At 30.9% G+C, this 15166-nt stretch overlaps 1 protein-coding gene across 46 annotated transcripts in view; it reads left to right on the forward strand.

Moving 5' to 3' along the window:
* LOC145284881 (CLIP-associating protein 1-B-like) overlaps positions 1-15166 on the forward strand; it is a 450911-nt gene that overhangs the window by 369761 nt on the left and 65984 nt on the right. For all 46 annotated transcript variants that reach the window (XM_080133909.1, XM_080133914.1, XM_080133920.1 and 43 more), the window contains one exon: positions 12495-12598. In XM_080133909.1, the coding sequence (XP_079990035.1) occupies positions 12495-12598 (104 nt within the window). The remainder of the gene's footprint in view (positions 1-12494; positions 12599-15166) is intronic.

Below are 15166 nucleotides of genomic sequence, written 5' to 3' on the forward strand. Positions count from 1 at the left end.
CTCTTTCTTTTTTTATTCATATATCTAACTATATATATATATATATTTATTTTTTATTTACAGAAAGTTTAGATAAGTCATCAGTATCATCAGTTTCAAACCTGATAATAGGGGACCATTTTAGATACCCATATCAAGCTCTCTTCAGCCAATACTCATCTAAAATGGTTCCCTATTATCAGGTTTGAAACCGATGGTACTGATGACTTATTTCATTTAAACTTTCCGTAAATAAAAATATAAATAATATGCTCTTATTTTAAGAATTTTTTCTCTAATAGAACACTCTGCTGGAATCCTTTTTTTCCAAAAAAATATAACTATATATATATAAATGGGTCTTGTTCCATCAACTTCCAGAACATTTCGTTAAATGAATGTTGGTTTTAATCCATAAAAATATATATTATATATGTTTCTCTTAGTTTGTCTGTTCTATCTTTTCTGAGAAACTACTAGGCCAATCTGGCTGAAATTTTGTTATAAGGTGTAGCAATCTAAGATTATTTACATAGCTTCAGTATACTTGCAGTCGCTACTTATTTTTGCATCTGAGTGAGCAAGGAACTGAAGTATGCTGTTCAACACACACAGTTGTGCTATTGTCCTTTAGATATCTCTCTCTCTCTCTCGTCCCTGTCATTTGGTTTCAAGACACATTTGTGTCATTCTCGAAATGTCATGACTATCTAGGAGTAATAATATCTAGTAATCTCAGGTATGACAACCACTTGTCTTATATATCCAACAGGGTTAATAGGGAGCTTTACGTGTTGTATAACCTGAGCAACCAAATTCCTCATGAATGACATTTGCTGACTAGACTTTACAAGGCAAGGATTCGTCTGCACTTGGAATACAGGTCCCTAGTGTTCGCTGGAGTTGGCAAGGTGTTCTCTGATTCTCTTGAGCGTCTACAGCAACATTCCATCAGATATATACTGCATATTCCCTTATGCAACTCTGTTTCCTCTGGAGTATATGATCTGCTTGGATTAGATCTGCTGTCTACTTGCTGGAATGTAACAGTTGCTTCTGTTGTCTACAGATTATTTCATGGTTCTTACTCCACCACGTTTAAATATAGCCCTGTGCTGCGGCTGAACAGACCAAGCCTGTGACAATATACTTTCACATTAGACCTTCTGCATAATCACACCGGTGTTTGCTCAGAGATATATCGGCGATCTCCTTTCACATTGTGTTCTGCAGTCCTGAACATGCTGCCTCATAGTTGTGTGAATGAACATATATCACTGTCACATTTTTGCAGTCCTGTATTGTCTAACTATTGTGATAATCCTAAGTTTTAAGAATTCCCTAATTAGCTAAGTAGCGTCTGTCTATTGCTAATGATTTTATAACCCTGGCTTAATAAAGGGGAAAAAATCGTATCTGTTCAATGCACAATTAGTTTAATATTTAATGTAAGAATGAGCACAAATTTAATTGTAGTCAACCCTCAATTTGACATCAGGCACTGATTCTAAGTCAACAGGCTATAACTTTTGCCCATTTTTACAGCATTGTGCAATCAGATATATACTACATATACCATTTGGAAAAATATGAACTCTCATTCCAACTTATATATGTATGTGTGAAAAAGATGTACCTATTAGTTCTAATCACAACTGTCAGCACTATTTCTTCCACTTTGATTTCATTTGAAAATTCATAAAAACAACTGTGTATTACGTATAACGTAAAAGTAAATCAGCCTATCTAATTTACATACATGTGTATGAACACACAATGTAGAATGGAAAGAGTCACTCTTTCTCTAAATGCTCCAAGACATTAGGAAATATTAATGTTTGAATCAACATGAAGTGAAAGGAGGCAAGGAAATACAAAACTAGCTAAGAGATAAATGGTTGACGTGTTCAATTAATTAAAAATTATAGTTGATTAGAACTATTTAAAGATTTTTTTTTTTTTTTTTTGCAATAATAACTTAATCCCAGAAGTAAGGTATATTTTAACCTGTATTTTATGTTATGTAGGAAAAACGCCTTGGAATCAAATTGATTAACTCACATTTAGTATAATAACCCTTTATGACCTGAATTATGATGTAGAGGATTAAAAAATATTTATTGTTAATTTTAGATGGTGGCATACTAAATGTAAGCAAGGGACAGTTGCAATCTGGAGGTATCTAGCATCTACCTAGATACTGAGCTAATATGTACAAGGCGTACAATTCTTACTATTTATGCCATTATATTCATTTATTTACAACTGAACGAATTAGTTCAACCAGGTCATAAAGGGTTAATATTTTCATCCACAAAGTGCTGTTTCGTCTTTTATCGACTTAAATGATTATTCCACTGTACCGAGGAAGCTTTTTTGCTATTGCAGTTTCCTCTTAGCATGCTTTGAAGTGCATCTGCTTTAACATAAAAAGAAACAATATTTATGACCCCAATATGCTTCCATAACATTTTGGAGGTTTTTATTTTGTTAGTCTATTGAAATGTTATTTTTTATGATACTTGAATTGAAAAAGAAATTTCAGTTTAAATCTGCAGTAATGTAGAAAGTGACCAAGTCATCTTGAAGATCAAACAAAAAAAAACATCATGAATGCGATGCCAGGACACATTCTAAAGATGAAGAAACACAGGATCCTGCTTGTTTAATGGATTCGACTGAATAATTGTGTCTCTAATATCATGATGTCTTGAAATTCAAAACTGATGATCAGAATTCAATATATGACTTGGATTAAAATTAAAAATCAAAAATCAAGTATTATGGTTCACTTGTGCTACTAAATTAAAGTATAACATGAATTTTCGCATGCACCTCTTTTTTGTATTGAAGATTCCTTTTTTCTTTTCATTTTTAATATATATATATATATATATATATATATATATATATATATATATATATATATATATATATCTGGTGCTTTGTTATACGAGCAAAAACAGAAATATTGAATTTCAGTGAAAACCAATGGTATCATGTCGAAATTAGTAACATATCTAAAAATGATAAAGGAGAAAATTAATTATTAATAAAATAGTTTTTCAAGGAATTTTTCAAGTTTTGCTTTAATAATAAACGTTATAATACATGTTATTAACATTGCAAACTGAGTTACTTCCCTTGTGTTTCGGTGACATGTCCCATGCAAATATGGCTGAATTTTTATTTTGTTAAATCGTGAAAATGTTATGAAAATTAAGTAGATAACATTGCTTTTAGTTTGAACTGACATAAAAAAAATGTAAGTAGGTACCATTGGTCTTCAATGAAAATTCATTTTTTTTTCGACTTTGGATTTTTGCTCTAATAATGAAGCACCATAAAGGTTTTATTCAAGATTTCAAATATTGTTTTACTAAAGTATTCACTGGATTTTGTTTATGGCAATACTTAGTGAGAGAGTCTTGATTCTGTAATAATTACTTTTAAACATAGATGTTTCGCTGGCGAAGGATTTGCGATCTTCCATTTTGGGTTTTATCCAAAATATAAGCAAATAGCTGTAAATTGTATTAATGTCTGGAATTATTTTAAATTTCTTTACAGAGTTTATATGGGTTTCTTATAAAGGTAAATAAAAAGAAAAATGATCCTGAGCATTTTTCCATTTATTTTATATATTACGAAAACTAATTCAATATAAGACACTATATTTGCACTTTATAGCACTACATAGGTACAAACGGTTAAACTATTAACCGACTGAAAATTCTCTATGTGTACATTAATAGCTAATAGCATGATATATATTTTTTATGTAAACTAATAAGCCTATTGACAAAAAACAGTACAGGTGTATTTTAAGGGGAATTAAAGAAGTATTTTGTAATCTAAAAAAAAAAAAAAAAATTTGACAGCACTCTCACGACATTCACATTATGAGACTTTGATGTGTTCTCTTCGCTGCCAAACACTCAGCTCATTCTTTCACACAATTCCTTATCGCAACCATTTTTTTCATGTGCAAATTAATGCTTTCATGATTTGAAACCACATATTCTAACATTCTTGAATTGAGATACAAGAACAAAGTGCAAGAAATAGTATATCCATAATCCCTCCATCTGACTCTTTCCCGCTGCATTTATCCTGTTCAGTGGATGTGTACTGGATGTCTTTCGCTACCATACATGATCAAGGTTTGGTTCGGATAAATGCTAGACATTTTCAAGTCTTTGTGTAGGGTATCTAACAATGTTTGTTTTGGCTATCTTCGTTTTGTTTATAAATGAGGGTGCATGTTTGACGTAATGAACACATTTGCAGTCGATCAAAGCAGCAGTGCCAGGTTCACAAATCTATTGTTTAATAATGTACTAATACCGTTAGTAAAGGCATGAATCCACAATCATTCCATCCCACCAGCTATTAATACATAAGAAACGAGTATTTATTCCCTTTTGGAATTCGTGTAGGTAAAAAAGAACTGCTAAACCAATAGTGTTTTAATGTTCTTTAACCTCAAATAAGCATTGCTTCTTGGTGCCAACTTTCTCATCATCAGAATTACTTACTGCCCTTGAAATGTTTTTTCTTTTTTTTTCTTTTTATTACATTTTCACCCCAAACAAGGCAAATTGCCACTTTGGTGTAGGGGGCTACTATCAGGGGCAACAACTACTGGGGTACTATGTAGGGATTTGGGCAGTAAGATGTCGATTCACGTTACACTTGAACTTCTGCACGTCAGTACTGTTGGGGAAGCAGGGACCTGGAATGGAATTCCAAAGTCTAGCGGTTCTGGGTTGATTGTATGCTACAACAATAGGTAATCGTAGATGGTGAATCAAATTAGGGCATAATATTTTAGCTGGTTGATATGCCATAGTGCAGACAAATTTAACCTTGTTAGTAAATATCGTTTACTAATTGTATTTTAAGTTTAGAAAGTTTTTTTTATCTGTATCATTGGGATGAATGATTTTAGATATTAAAAAATATTCTGAAATTAAGTGTTATTAGGTTAAAAATATTTTATTTAAATTTATTTTGGTTAAATTAAAAATTCATAATCGACATTAGTTTTTCATTCAAACTTTTTAGAGTTTGAAAATTAACTATTAGAAATAAAATAAATCAAAATACTAATAAGCAATTATTATTATTGAAACAATATTACGTAATATACTTTAACTGTCAAGTGTTATATGGGAGTCTAACTTTATTTTTGATTCAAGTCTTAATACAACTTTATTTTGAAACGTCTAGTTTTTAGTGTTTGCGTTTCTTAAAAATTCGACATACTTCGGATATTTGTATGACTGTATTTCTAAAGTTGCCTTTAATGTGTATACATAAACATTGCTTTAAAAAAAAAAAATGGAAGTTTGTGCATTATGGTCGATATTTTACAAAAATTTTTAATGATTTTTAATACTTTTGTTTTAGTTTATACTGTTGCATTTTGCTATTTAAACAAATATTTGATTAATAATGCATAAAAGTAATGTATAAGTTACATATCCATAAGAACCCAGTTTTATTATTCTAGAAAAAGAAATGGTTTTATTTTTTTTTCTTGTAAAGTTTAAAAATTTTGTTTTCTTTCTAATCGAGGAATCCACTTTGTGTTGATTTTTTGTGTCTCCTGATCTTTGTCTTACAAAATCTTTGGTGTTCTTGGAAGTTTTGAATTCCTTTCTTTTATGCATGCAGTTTTTTTTTATTTTATTTTTTTAAAACTTTATTCTCACTATTTTTTATGATTCTCCATTGTAAAATGAACAGCAATAACAATTTCATCTTCAGTTTAATGTTGTTACTGTTGACCATGTTACATTGGTTTATGAATCATATTTGAAATGTTCACATTTATTTAACAGATTGGTCTGTTTTTGTTTTTTGTGTTTGGTTATTTTGATTTAAACATTTTTCGTTCTTCTGTGAACACTTTAGATGTTCGATGATTTGTGTTTGTTGAATATTCAGCCATTTTCCATTGTTTTTAGTGGTTATCAATGTAGAACGTTTTGGTGCAAGTCCAGAATTCAACCTAATTAATAAAAATAAAAGAAACTAGAGAAAAATCTTTATCATGAAATGAAAATGTCATATTCTAAAAATCATGTAAATTGATCTAATAATTTTTTGTAATGTAGAAAAAAATTCTTTTTTTTTTTTTTTTTGATGATTTTTAACAATTAATAGTATATAGTACCATTACAAGGCTGATTATACATTTCAGAAATTCAAATTGAGTTGTCTCCCTTTATTAAATACTAGCAGGGGTACCCGGCGTTGCCCAGGTGTGATGAAGTGGGGGGGGGGGTTAAATCAAAACAAAATGGAAAACAAAGAATAAGCAAACGTAATAACCCTGTTAAAATATAACTTTTTTTTAATCGGAAAAACCAAAAAATAAGGGCGAACGTGATGCAAAATAAAGAAAAAGCGAACAAAAAAGAAATGGCATAAATAATCCTGTTTAAAAGTTAAAACTTCTTAAAAAAAATCAGACCCCCCCCCCCCCAAAAAAAAACAGCGAACGTGATGAAAAAATATTAAAAAAACAAACGAAAAAGTGGCATAAATAATAATAATAATAATAATAATAAAACTTTAAAAATCAAAAAAAAAAAAATATCTGATATCTCAGCTCGAACGTGCAATCTTAAGATAACGACACTGCCACTATAACAATTGGTCTATGATCGGGTGAGCGAAGTTAGGTCTTTTTTTTTATATTTAAACTAATTCAAGAAAGAACGTTTTTTTTGAGCATGCATGTTTGGCTAAATTGTCATGAAGGAACAATTTTTAGCAAAGTGCCCAGTTGAGGACGAAGGAATTAATGTTTTTAACCAATTTTTCGCTATTTGTCATCCGAAGGGTTGAGCTTCAAAAACGATACCGATCTTGTGAAAATCTGTCGCCTCTGTTGAAAGTTTTTGGCAGACATATAAACATACATATATACATTTAAACAGATTTTTGCCCTTTATATTATAGACTAGCAGGGCTGCCTGGTGTTGCCCGGGTGTTTGCGAGAGGGGGAAAATAAGGTGTTAGTAGGCAGGCAGGCTCGAACCCGTGACACGAAGGCGGAAAAGAAAGTTGAGATTTTACTGTTACGCTAAGACGCGAGAGGAAATGAAAAGCATTCAAATTTAACGATTAAAAAGTTGGCTTGCAGAAATGAGTTCACGCAGGTGCAGAAGTGAACGTTGGCTGAAGGCCAGTTTCTGCCGTATTTTGCTTCCCCACGGTGTTGGGGAAAACCAGCTCCCCTCGAAAAAGGAGGGAGTTCTCCAAATGAATAGCAATTGTCTGATATGAAGGATTTCCCCACATTGATCAAAGCTAATTGCATTTCTGGAAGTCCCAGCCAGAAAGCCAGGTGGCCTACTTCGCTCCGATTAGTTTTGTTTTTATATAAAAAAGACTAACAAACATATGAAAGGATAGAATAGAGGGAATTTTATAGAAGTCGATCAAAAAAAATGTGATGATGCCCGTTCGCAAAGCGTAGATATTATAATCTAGGGGGTATATAAAAAGTTCTAAAAAAAAAAATCATTATGGTCGAGAGCCCCCCCCCTCCCCCCTCTTGGATATACAAAAATGCGCATGCCAGTTTTACTTTTTATATATATACTAGCAGCGTTGCCCGTGTGTTTGGAGGTGTGTAAAAGAAGGGCAAAAAAGAGTTTTGGTAGGTAGGTAGGCAGGCTCGAACCTGAAGTTTTGAGGCGAAGGTGGAAAAGAAAGTGTGAAAACAACATGGCATCTTACCACTTGAAAACTGAAAAGCATTTGAATTTAACGATCAAAAACTTAATGGAACAGGTGCATGAATTTAATGAGGTCAAACATCACGCCATAGAGGGAATGAAATCCCGCACTTAACTTTTGCTGCGAGGTAGTTTTTTTGGTTTTGTTTCCCCAAGATGTGGGAGTGGGGTCAGCTCCCCATAAAAAGGGGAGTGTTCAAATGAATAGCAATTGTCTGGTATAAGGGGTTCCCCCACATTGATCAAACCTCATTGCTTTTCTGAACGTTCCTGCCACGAGTGCCAGGGAGATTCGTTTTGCTCCAGATTCAGTTTCACTTTTATAGCCGAACAAATGTGCGTCAACCAAGAAATATCATGAAAATAGCATGTAAAAGTTGCCCAAATTAAAGATACACGCGACTTTGTTTCGTAAATCGTAGATATTATAATCTAGGTAACATATAAAAGGTTCTAAGAAAGAGTAACTGGCCCGAGTAACCCCCCACCCCTGAGAAAAACCTTTGCTGGACATACACAAAAAATACACACACACACTAACACACATTTTGCCTTTTATATATATATATATATATATATATATATATATATATGGCGGATGCAGACAACATTTTTGCTGCCTCATAAAATTTCATTTTCTTAGTTATAAAAAAACAAAAACTACTTGATCAATTTACATGATTTTGGAATACAACATTTTTGTTCAGTTGCAGGTATGTACATCATAAATCATTTTCTGATTTGTTTTTATTAGAATTGTATTTTGGACATGCACTGATACTTTTTTAGTTGTTTTTGTGCAGTTTGCTTAAGCAAAAACTTTCTTTAATGATTTTCTTGTTAGTTCTTAGATATGATTTCATTAACCAAATTATTTTTAGAATTGGAACCCTTTTTAATGTTTATCTGTAAAAGAAAAATACACCTGAGGAAGGCCAGAGAGCATTTGAGCCAAAACAAAAAAATATCAATGGTGAGAATATCATTTGTATGAAAACAATATAGATAATATTTTTAGACTACTATTCTCACTTGGTTGGTCTTGTCATCACAGTTTGATTGATATAACCGCCTACCTCTTTCATAAATGCTTTCTAATTCGGAGTTGTGTTTGAAGACTACAACAATGCCGTTTTGTAGAAAACACGGTTTAGTATGAGACAAGATAAAAAGAATAATGACAATATTGCAGAATTTAAATAATTTTCAATATTAAAGTATTTATTTACCAACACAATCTGTGACCTAGTATCATATCGTTATGTTCTTTGAATTTTTTAAGTATACTTCCTCTTCAGAAACCAGAAAAATACTAAAAATATGTATAATCACCCAATGGAGGTGCATTGTACATAACACTAGGATACCATCCTAGTTTGGCACATTATTTTGGTAAATAAATACTTTATAATTGAAAAATTATTGAAGTCTTTCAAGATTGTCATTTTATTTTTTACCTTGTCTCATACCCAACTGTGTTTTTCTACAGAACTGCATTGTCATAGCCTTCAAACACAACTTTACACACAATGCTTCAAGTAAACTGCAACATATATCTCATTTTCTATTTAATTTAAAACATTTATTTTAACTTGATAATTAAAAGGCGGAGTTGCTAAATTAGTGACTACAATATTGAGGTGTTGATTACATGATGAATGTAGGGAGGAAGAAACTGACTATATAACGTCCGCTTTATATGAGTGACAAGGAGAAGAGTGAATATTAATCAGTGCTCTATGTGGCGAGTGAAACAGTTGCATTTGCGAGTGATGTTTTTTCCAAGTGGCGACTAGAAATAATAAAATATCTGTTGGCGATGGTGTTGTTTTTTTTTGTTTTTTTTACACTGACAATCTTGTATAGCTTATCATTGAGTGAAAAATGTCTTTTCAATCATTTTTTGTTACATAAAACAGGCAAAGTCAAATTGTATAACCAATAAAAGTTTAATAGAATATTTTTTTAAAACAAAGGCTGTTAAAAAAAACATCTGAAGAAATTTGAATGTTTATACTTTCAAGTCGCAACATAAAATTGGTATATATTTAGAATTACACTTATTTAAAAAAAAAATATAGAAAAATCTTTATCATACTTGTCACAGAATGAAAATGTCATATTCCAAAAATCACATGAGTTTGGCTAGTAACTTTTCTATTTGGCTAGAAAATGAAAATACTTAGTTGTTGAAGGTCAATTAAAGATAGATTTGTCCGTAGAGCCATATTAATGAATGTTATATTTAATATAGTTGCAAAAATTATAATTCAATATGTAATTATCAAAGTTGATGCAAAGAAAACACTAATGATTTGTTGTCTCATAATTCAATGAATGTATATGGTATAAATGTTGATTGCGAAATCTAATAAGAAAACATGTTTCTGTAACTTTAAAAAATAAAAAATTTCTACAACCTATGCAAAAAAAAAAAGCTTCAGAAAAAAAAAAAAAAAATATGGTGGGGTTTTGCTACATTGGCCTTCCCTGTTATGATATGAACTCTTCTGTTTATTGTTTTTAGCAAAACTTAATTTTTGCTAATTGTCTTTGAAAACTATTTTAATTAATAATTAATTTTCTACCTTATTGTTTTTCATAATTTTTGAATATGTTCTTTACTGTGACATGATAATTAAGTAGATACCATTGGTTTTACCTGAAATTATTAAATATTTTGATTTTTTTTGCTCTAATAATGATGAAGCACCAAAACTATAAAGTGTTCTGCATTTCATATAAATAAATCCATTAACTTTCAATTATGCCTTAATATTACATTCAGATTAATATTACGTGCTTGTCCAGTATAATTCTATTCCAAATAAATGCAGTTCAGGTCAAATCATTCTTACGTATTTGTGTGTCATATTGAAATTTTTTATTTATTCAATTTTCACCCCAAACAAGGCACAGTGCCACTTTGAAGTAGGGGGCTACTATCGGGGACATAAGTTGCAGGGGAATTATGAAGGGAGATGAGTAGCAAGATGTTTGTTCACATTACACTTGAACTTCTGCATGTCAGTACAGTTGGGAAAGCAGAATCCCGGAAGAGAGTTCCAAAGTCTAGCAGTTCTGGGGGAAGAAACTATTGGCGTAGAAGGCTTTCTTACACCTAGGGATCTCTACTGTGAAGGGGTGGGATTTAGCTGCTTGTTGGGTTTATTCACGCTGAGGGAGGACAAGTGCTTGTAGTTTGTCAGAGTGTCCACCATTAAAGTACTTGTAGGACAGGCAGAGGGATGCAACATTTAACCGATGGGACAGAGGCTGAAGAAACAACAAAATTATGAAAAATGATTGATTAGAAGATCTGCTAGAACTTTATGAAATTTTTTTTTAAATTAGTTTACCAATTTCTGTTTTAAAATAGCAAATTAGTCAAAATCATAGATTGCAGTTACCTACCCTAAATCTTAAGAACTTTTCAATATTAACCAATACAATAAAACTCTTACTTCCAAAAATATTTTTATTTTTAATCATTCTTCAATCTGATCAATTTTCATAAATTTAGAATTTTTACTAATTTTAACATGACATGGAAGTATGTAATCATGTTTTTACCTAAAATGCATTTATTTGATATCCTGTTATACTGTACAAGCACTGATTCTTATTATATAATTAAACTAAAGCTTGTGTGTAACCAAGTTTGTTTTCTTCTTGTTGTACTGTTCATTAGGTTTAAATAATTAACCCAAAGGTTTACAAACTGCAATAGTAAAAATCTTGATCTATATCATATACTGACGCAACTTCCATTTCAAACTAAGGGACAAAGTGTCTCGGATAGAAAGATAAATCTAGAAATTAAAAATAAGAAATTCAATAACATTTTCATAATCAATAAGAATTTGATCATGAGTGATCATGTATTTTTCTCTATAGTTGAACCATAACTGATCACCAAGAGAATGTTTTGATTGTCTAACACATCTTCCTTGCTATCATCAAAGAAAGACCATGTCCATTAATGACGTTGTCTCTATATGTCTACAAATTAGAAAAAAAACAAACTTATTTGTTCTTTTGTTATCTAGAAAGTAATCCTAAAGGAAATTATTCAAAGATCTACATATCCATGGTGGATGTGAATTAAAGTCTTATTCAATGTTACTGCTTTATCCAATAGCTAAATTGCCTGAAAACTTGATGAGCTAAAATTCCTGCTAAATACTAAAAGAAACAAATATAAAGTTACTAACAATTTGTGAACATCCTAATACCAAATATACATCGTAATGAAGGCTTCTTACAGGCTAAAACAAGCAGTGACCCAACAGTAATGTCTGTTCAAACTTTGATGACTATTATTTTCTAACTGTGCATGAAATAAAATGTCACATGTTTTGTTTAAATGACACAGTGTGTTTTATTTATTTATTTATTTTGTCACGTTCAAACATCGTCAAGATATGTTTTAAATCCTGAATACATGAAGATTATTGAGGATTCACTTGTAATTCTAGTAATATAATTTTTATGTGAATCTTATAACAAATACTTTCAGTACACAAACCAATTGTTTGACAGTTTGACTTGATTTTATTTAATTTTTACTCTAAATACTTTGTGGATTTTAATCTGATTTTCTCAGATGCGCAATTGTGTTTTATGTATTATAAATTGTTTTTCTCTTGTAATTATATTCATAATTTAAAGCAGTTTCTGTTTATAATATTTGTTTTGTTTTTATACATTTTGCATCTATTTAATTGCTATATTTTAAGATTGTATGTTGTTGTCTTACAGGATGTGTTTGAAATCCTAAATAGTCTCTCCAGCAGTTCTCATACTGACCGCAAGGAAGGTCTTTATGGACTCAAAAATGTGCTGATTGGGGCTCGTCTCTTAAAGTAAGTTTTGTCAAAGATTTTTAAAATTTATTTTACTTTTTTTTTATTTTTTTTTTAACATCTGTTCACCCCTTCCAAAGCATATCGCCACTTGGACGTAAGGGGCTACTATTTGGGGCCATGTCTAGGAAAGATTAACAAGATATTTGTTCATGTTACATTTAAACTTTTGCATATCAGTACAGTCAGGGAAGCAGGTACCAGGAAGGGAATTCCAAAGTCTAGCTATTCGAGGGAAGAAACTATTAGAATAGAAAGCTTTCTGGCATTTAGGGACATCAACAGTGAAGAGGTGAGATCTTATTGCTAAGCAGGTTTGTCGGGGATATATATGTCGAAGGGAGGTACAAGTGAAACAAGTTCATCAGAACACATTCCATTAAAATATTTGTAAAACAGGCACATGATGGTCTTGTAAAGGTACAGGATACTCTCAGGCGTGAGTAGTCTTCTAGCTCGATAGAGGGAACTCACCTTCTTTGCAGAAGCCTTTGCAATGTCCTCTATGTATTATACATTTGATGATTCATTCATGTGTATCTAACATATTATCTTGCCATATTTTTAAAGTCTGGTCTAAACAGCAATCAGTCTGGCATATCAATAGTGGATTCTGACTAATCCTTCCACTGTTATTGGCACAAATATATTTTATTTTGCTTCAGTTTCTTCCTGAAACTACCTTGTTTAAAAAAAAAAAAAAAAATTGAGACCTTTTTTTTACTTACCAGAAATCCTTAAATATAAAAGGGAAGTATTCATGAAATGAGTTATTTCCCTTGAATTCTGCAAAAATAAATATCTAAAAACAGATTATTATTTTTATTTGCAAAAAATCTTTTTTCACAAAAGGATTTATTAAGCATTTGTTTTTTACTATTAATTGATTCACAAACAATTAAAGTAAACTATTTAAAAATTCCTAAATCACCAAAATTAACATTTCAAGTCAGTTATTTTTTTCTCTTTACTGCTTGGCAACACTAAGTCAGTACAGCTAGTTGAATAACTTGATTATTTTTTTTTTTACAATATGGTCACTGCTTACGATGATAGAATACTAAATACTTATTTTCATGTATAAAAATTGGTATTAAAAATAAAAAAAAATTTAAAAAAACTTTGAATAAACAAACAAAACTGTTTTTGAACACGTTAAGATACAAACATTTTAATAAAAGAAGAAAAAAAAAGAAATCAAATTTCTTTTTTTTCCTATCTTTTATTTTTTAAAAGTTGAAACATTTCTTATTAATTTCGGACCGTATCAGATCTATCATAAGAGAATGAAAGTTATTTTGCTTGCTTTTTTTTTTCCTAGCAAGTACAATCCGTTTCCTTTGTGCTGTTATACAAAAGACGTGCTGTTATTGTTAAACACATGAGGTGTCATGGAACTCTCCTGCATGAGCTTTTTTTAGTGTGTGTTCGCTAATGATAGATCTGATACAGTACAAAATTAATAAGTATTTCAGCTATAAAAAAGAAAGAAAAAAAAACGATAGGAAAAGAAATTTGAATATTTTTTTTCTTCTTTTAATCAAATTTTTGCATCTTAATGTATTTCAAAAACAGTTTTGTCTGCTTATTCAAAGTTTTTTTTTTTATTTTCATGTTTTACTTTTGATTATTATCCTCATTTATGTCCATATATGTATGTTCGGATTCAAAAGTTGCAAAATGTGGACTTCAACCGGCTTCAGTTTTGTACAGTGATGTTTTTTTATGCATTTAAATTATTAAAATTTGTATATTAATTATTTGTATACTTAAAAGAACCATTCACTTGAAGATCAGAAGGCACATTAGTAAAAGCATGGTTAGGACAATCTAAAGAAAAAACGTTTAGATATAAAATGGTTGATGGCACATAAAAGAAAAAGGTGGCAATGTCCCCCTCTCTCCCGATAGGTTGATAGGTTCTTCTTTTGACACTACACTGATTTAAACTTTTTGATGGATTTCTTCAGTTCAGAAATAATCTGTGCATCATTCTGATATATACATTATATTTGAGATAATCTCGCTGATAAAAATAAGTTCGGGAAAAGGAATTATAGTCCTGTGGGTGTGAAAACCATTCAGGCAAGCACCTGCTGATGAGACTATCACCAAAGTGCCCTCGCAACCAGATGTGAAGAGTTATTCCATAAAACCACTGCTCATTCGTCACAATATATTGTTGTTTGCATCAAATTTAACAACCACTAGATAGCAATCAGTATTCATTAACAGAACAGAGGTGTACATACGGAGTATATCAAAGGAGCAGCAAACAAAACCTGTTGGACATTCATGAATGAAACTTGGTGGACAAGTCAGTCACTGACTGCAGTTTATTTGTACCAAAATATGGTTTATCATAACTGAGATTAAATGCTTTAAAAATTGGTAAAAACCTGATTTTGTGCAGCTTGTACTCTACAGTGGCAGACAAAAATAAAAATAGAGAACAAAAAAAAATGTCTGCTGCTTTTCATTTATGCTGGTGATTTTGTGAAGCAACGAAATTTCTCATCACTTTATATGCAAATGAGATGATGCTGGTTTGAATAAAATACTTGTTTT

This window comes from Euprymna scolopes, chromosome 9, assembly GCF_053919585.1.
Source record: "Euprymna scolopes isolate OS-2025 chromosome 9, ASM5391958v1, whole genome shotgun sequence".
Taxonomy (NCBI): domain Eukaryota; kingdom Metazoa; phylum Mollusca; class Cephalopoda; order Sepiida; family Sepiolidae; genus Euprymna; species Euprymna scolopes.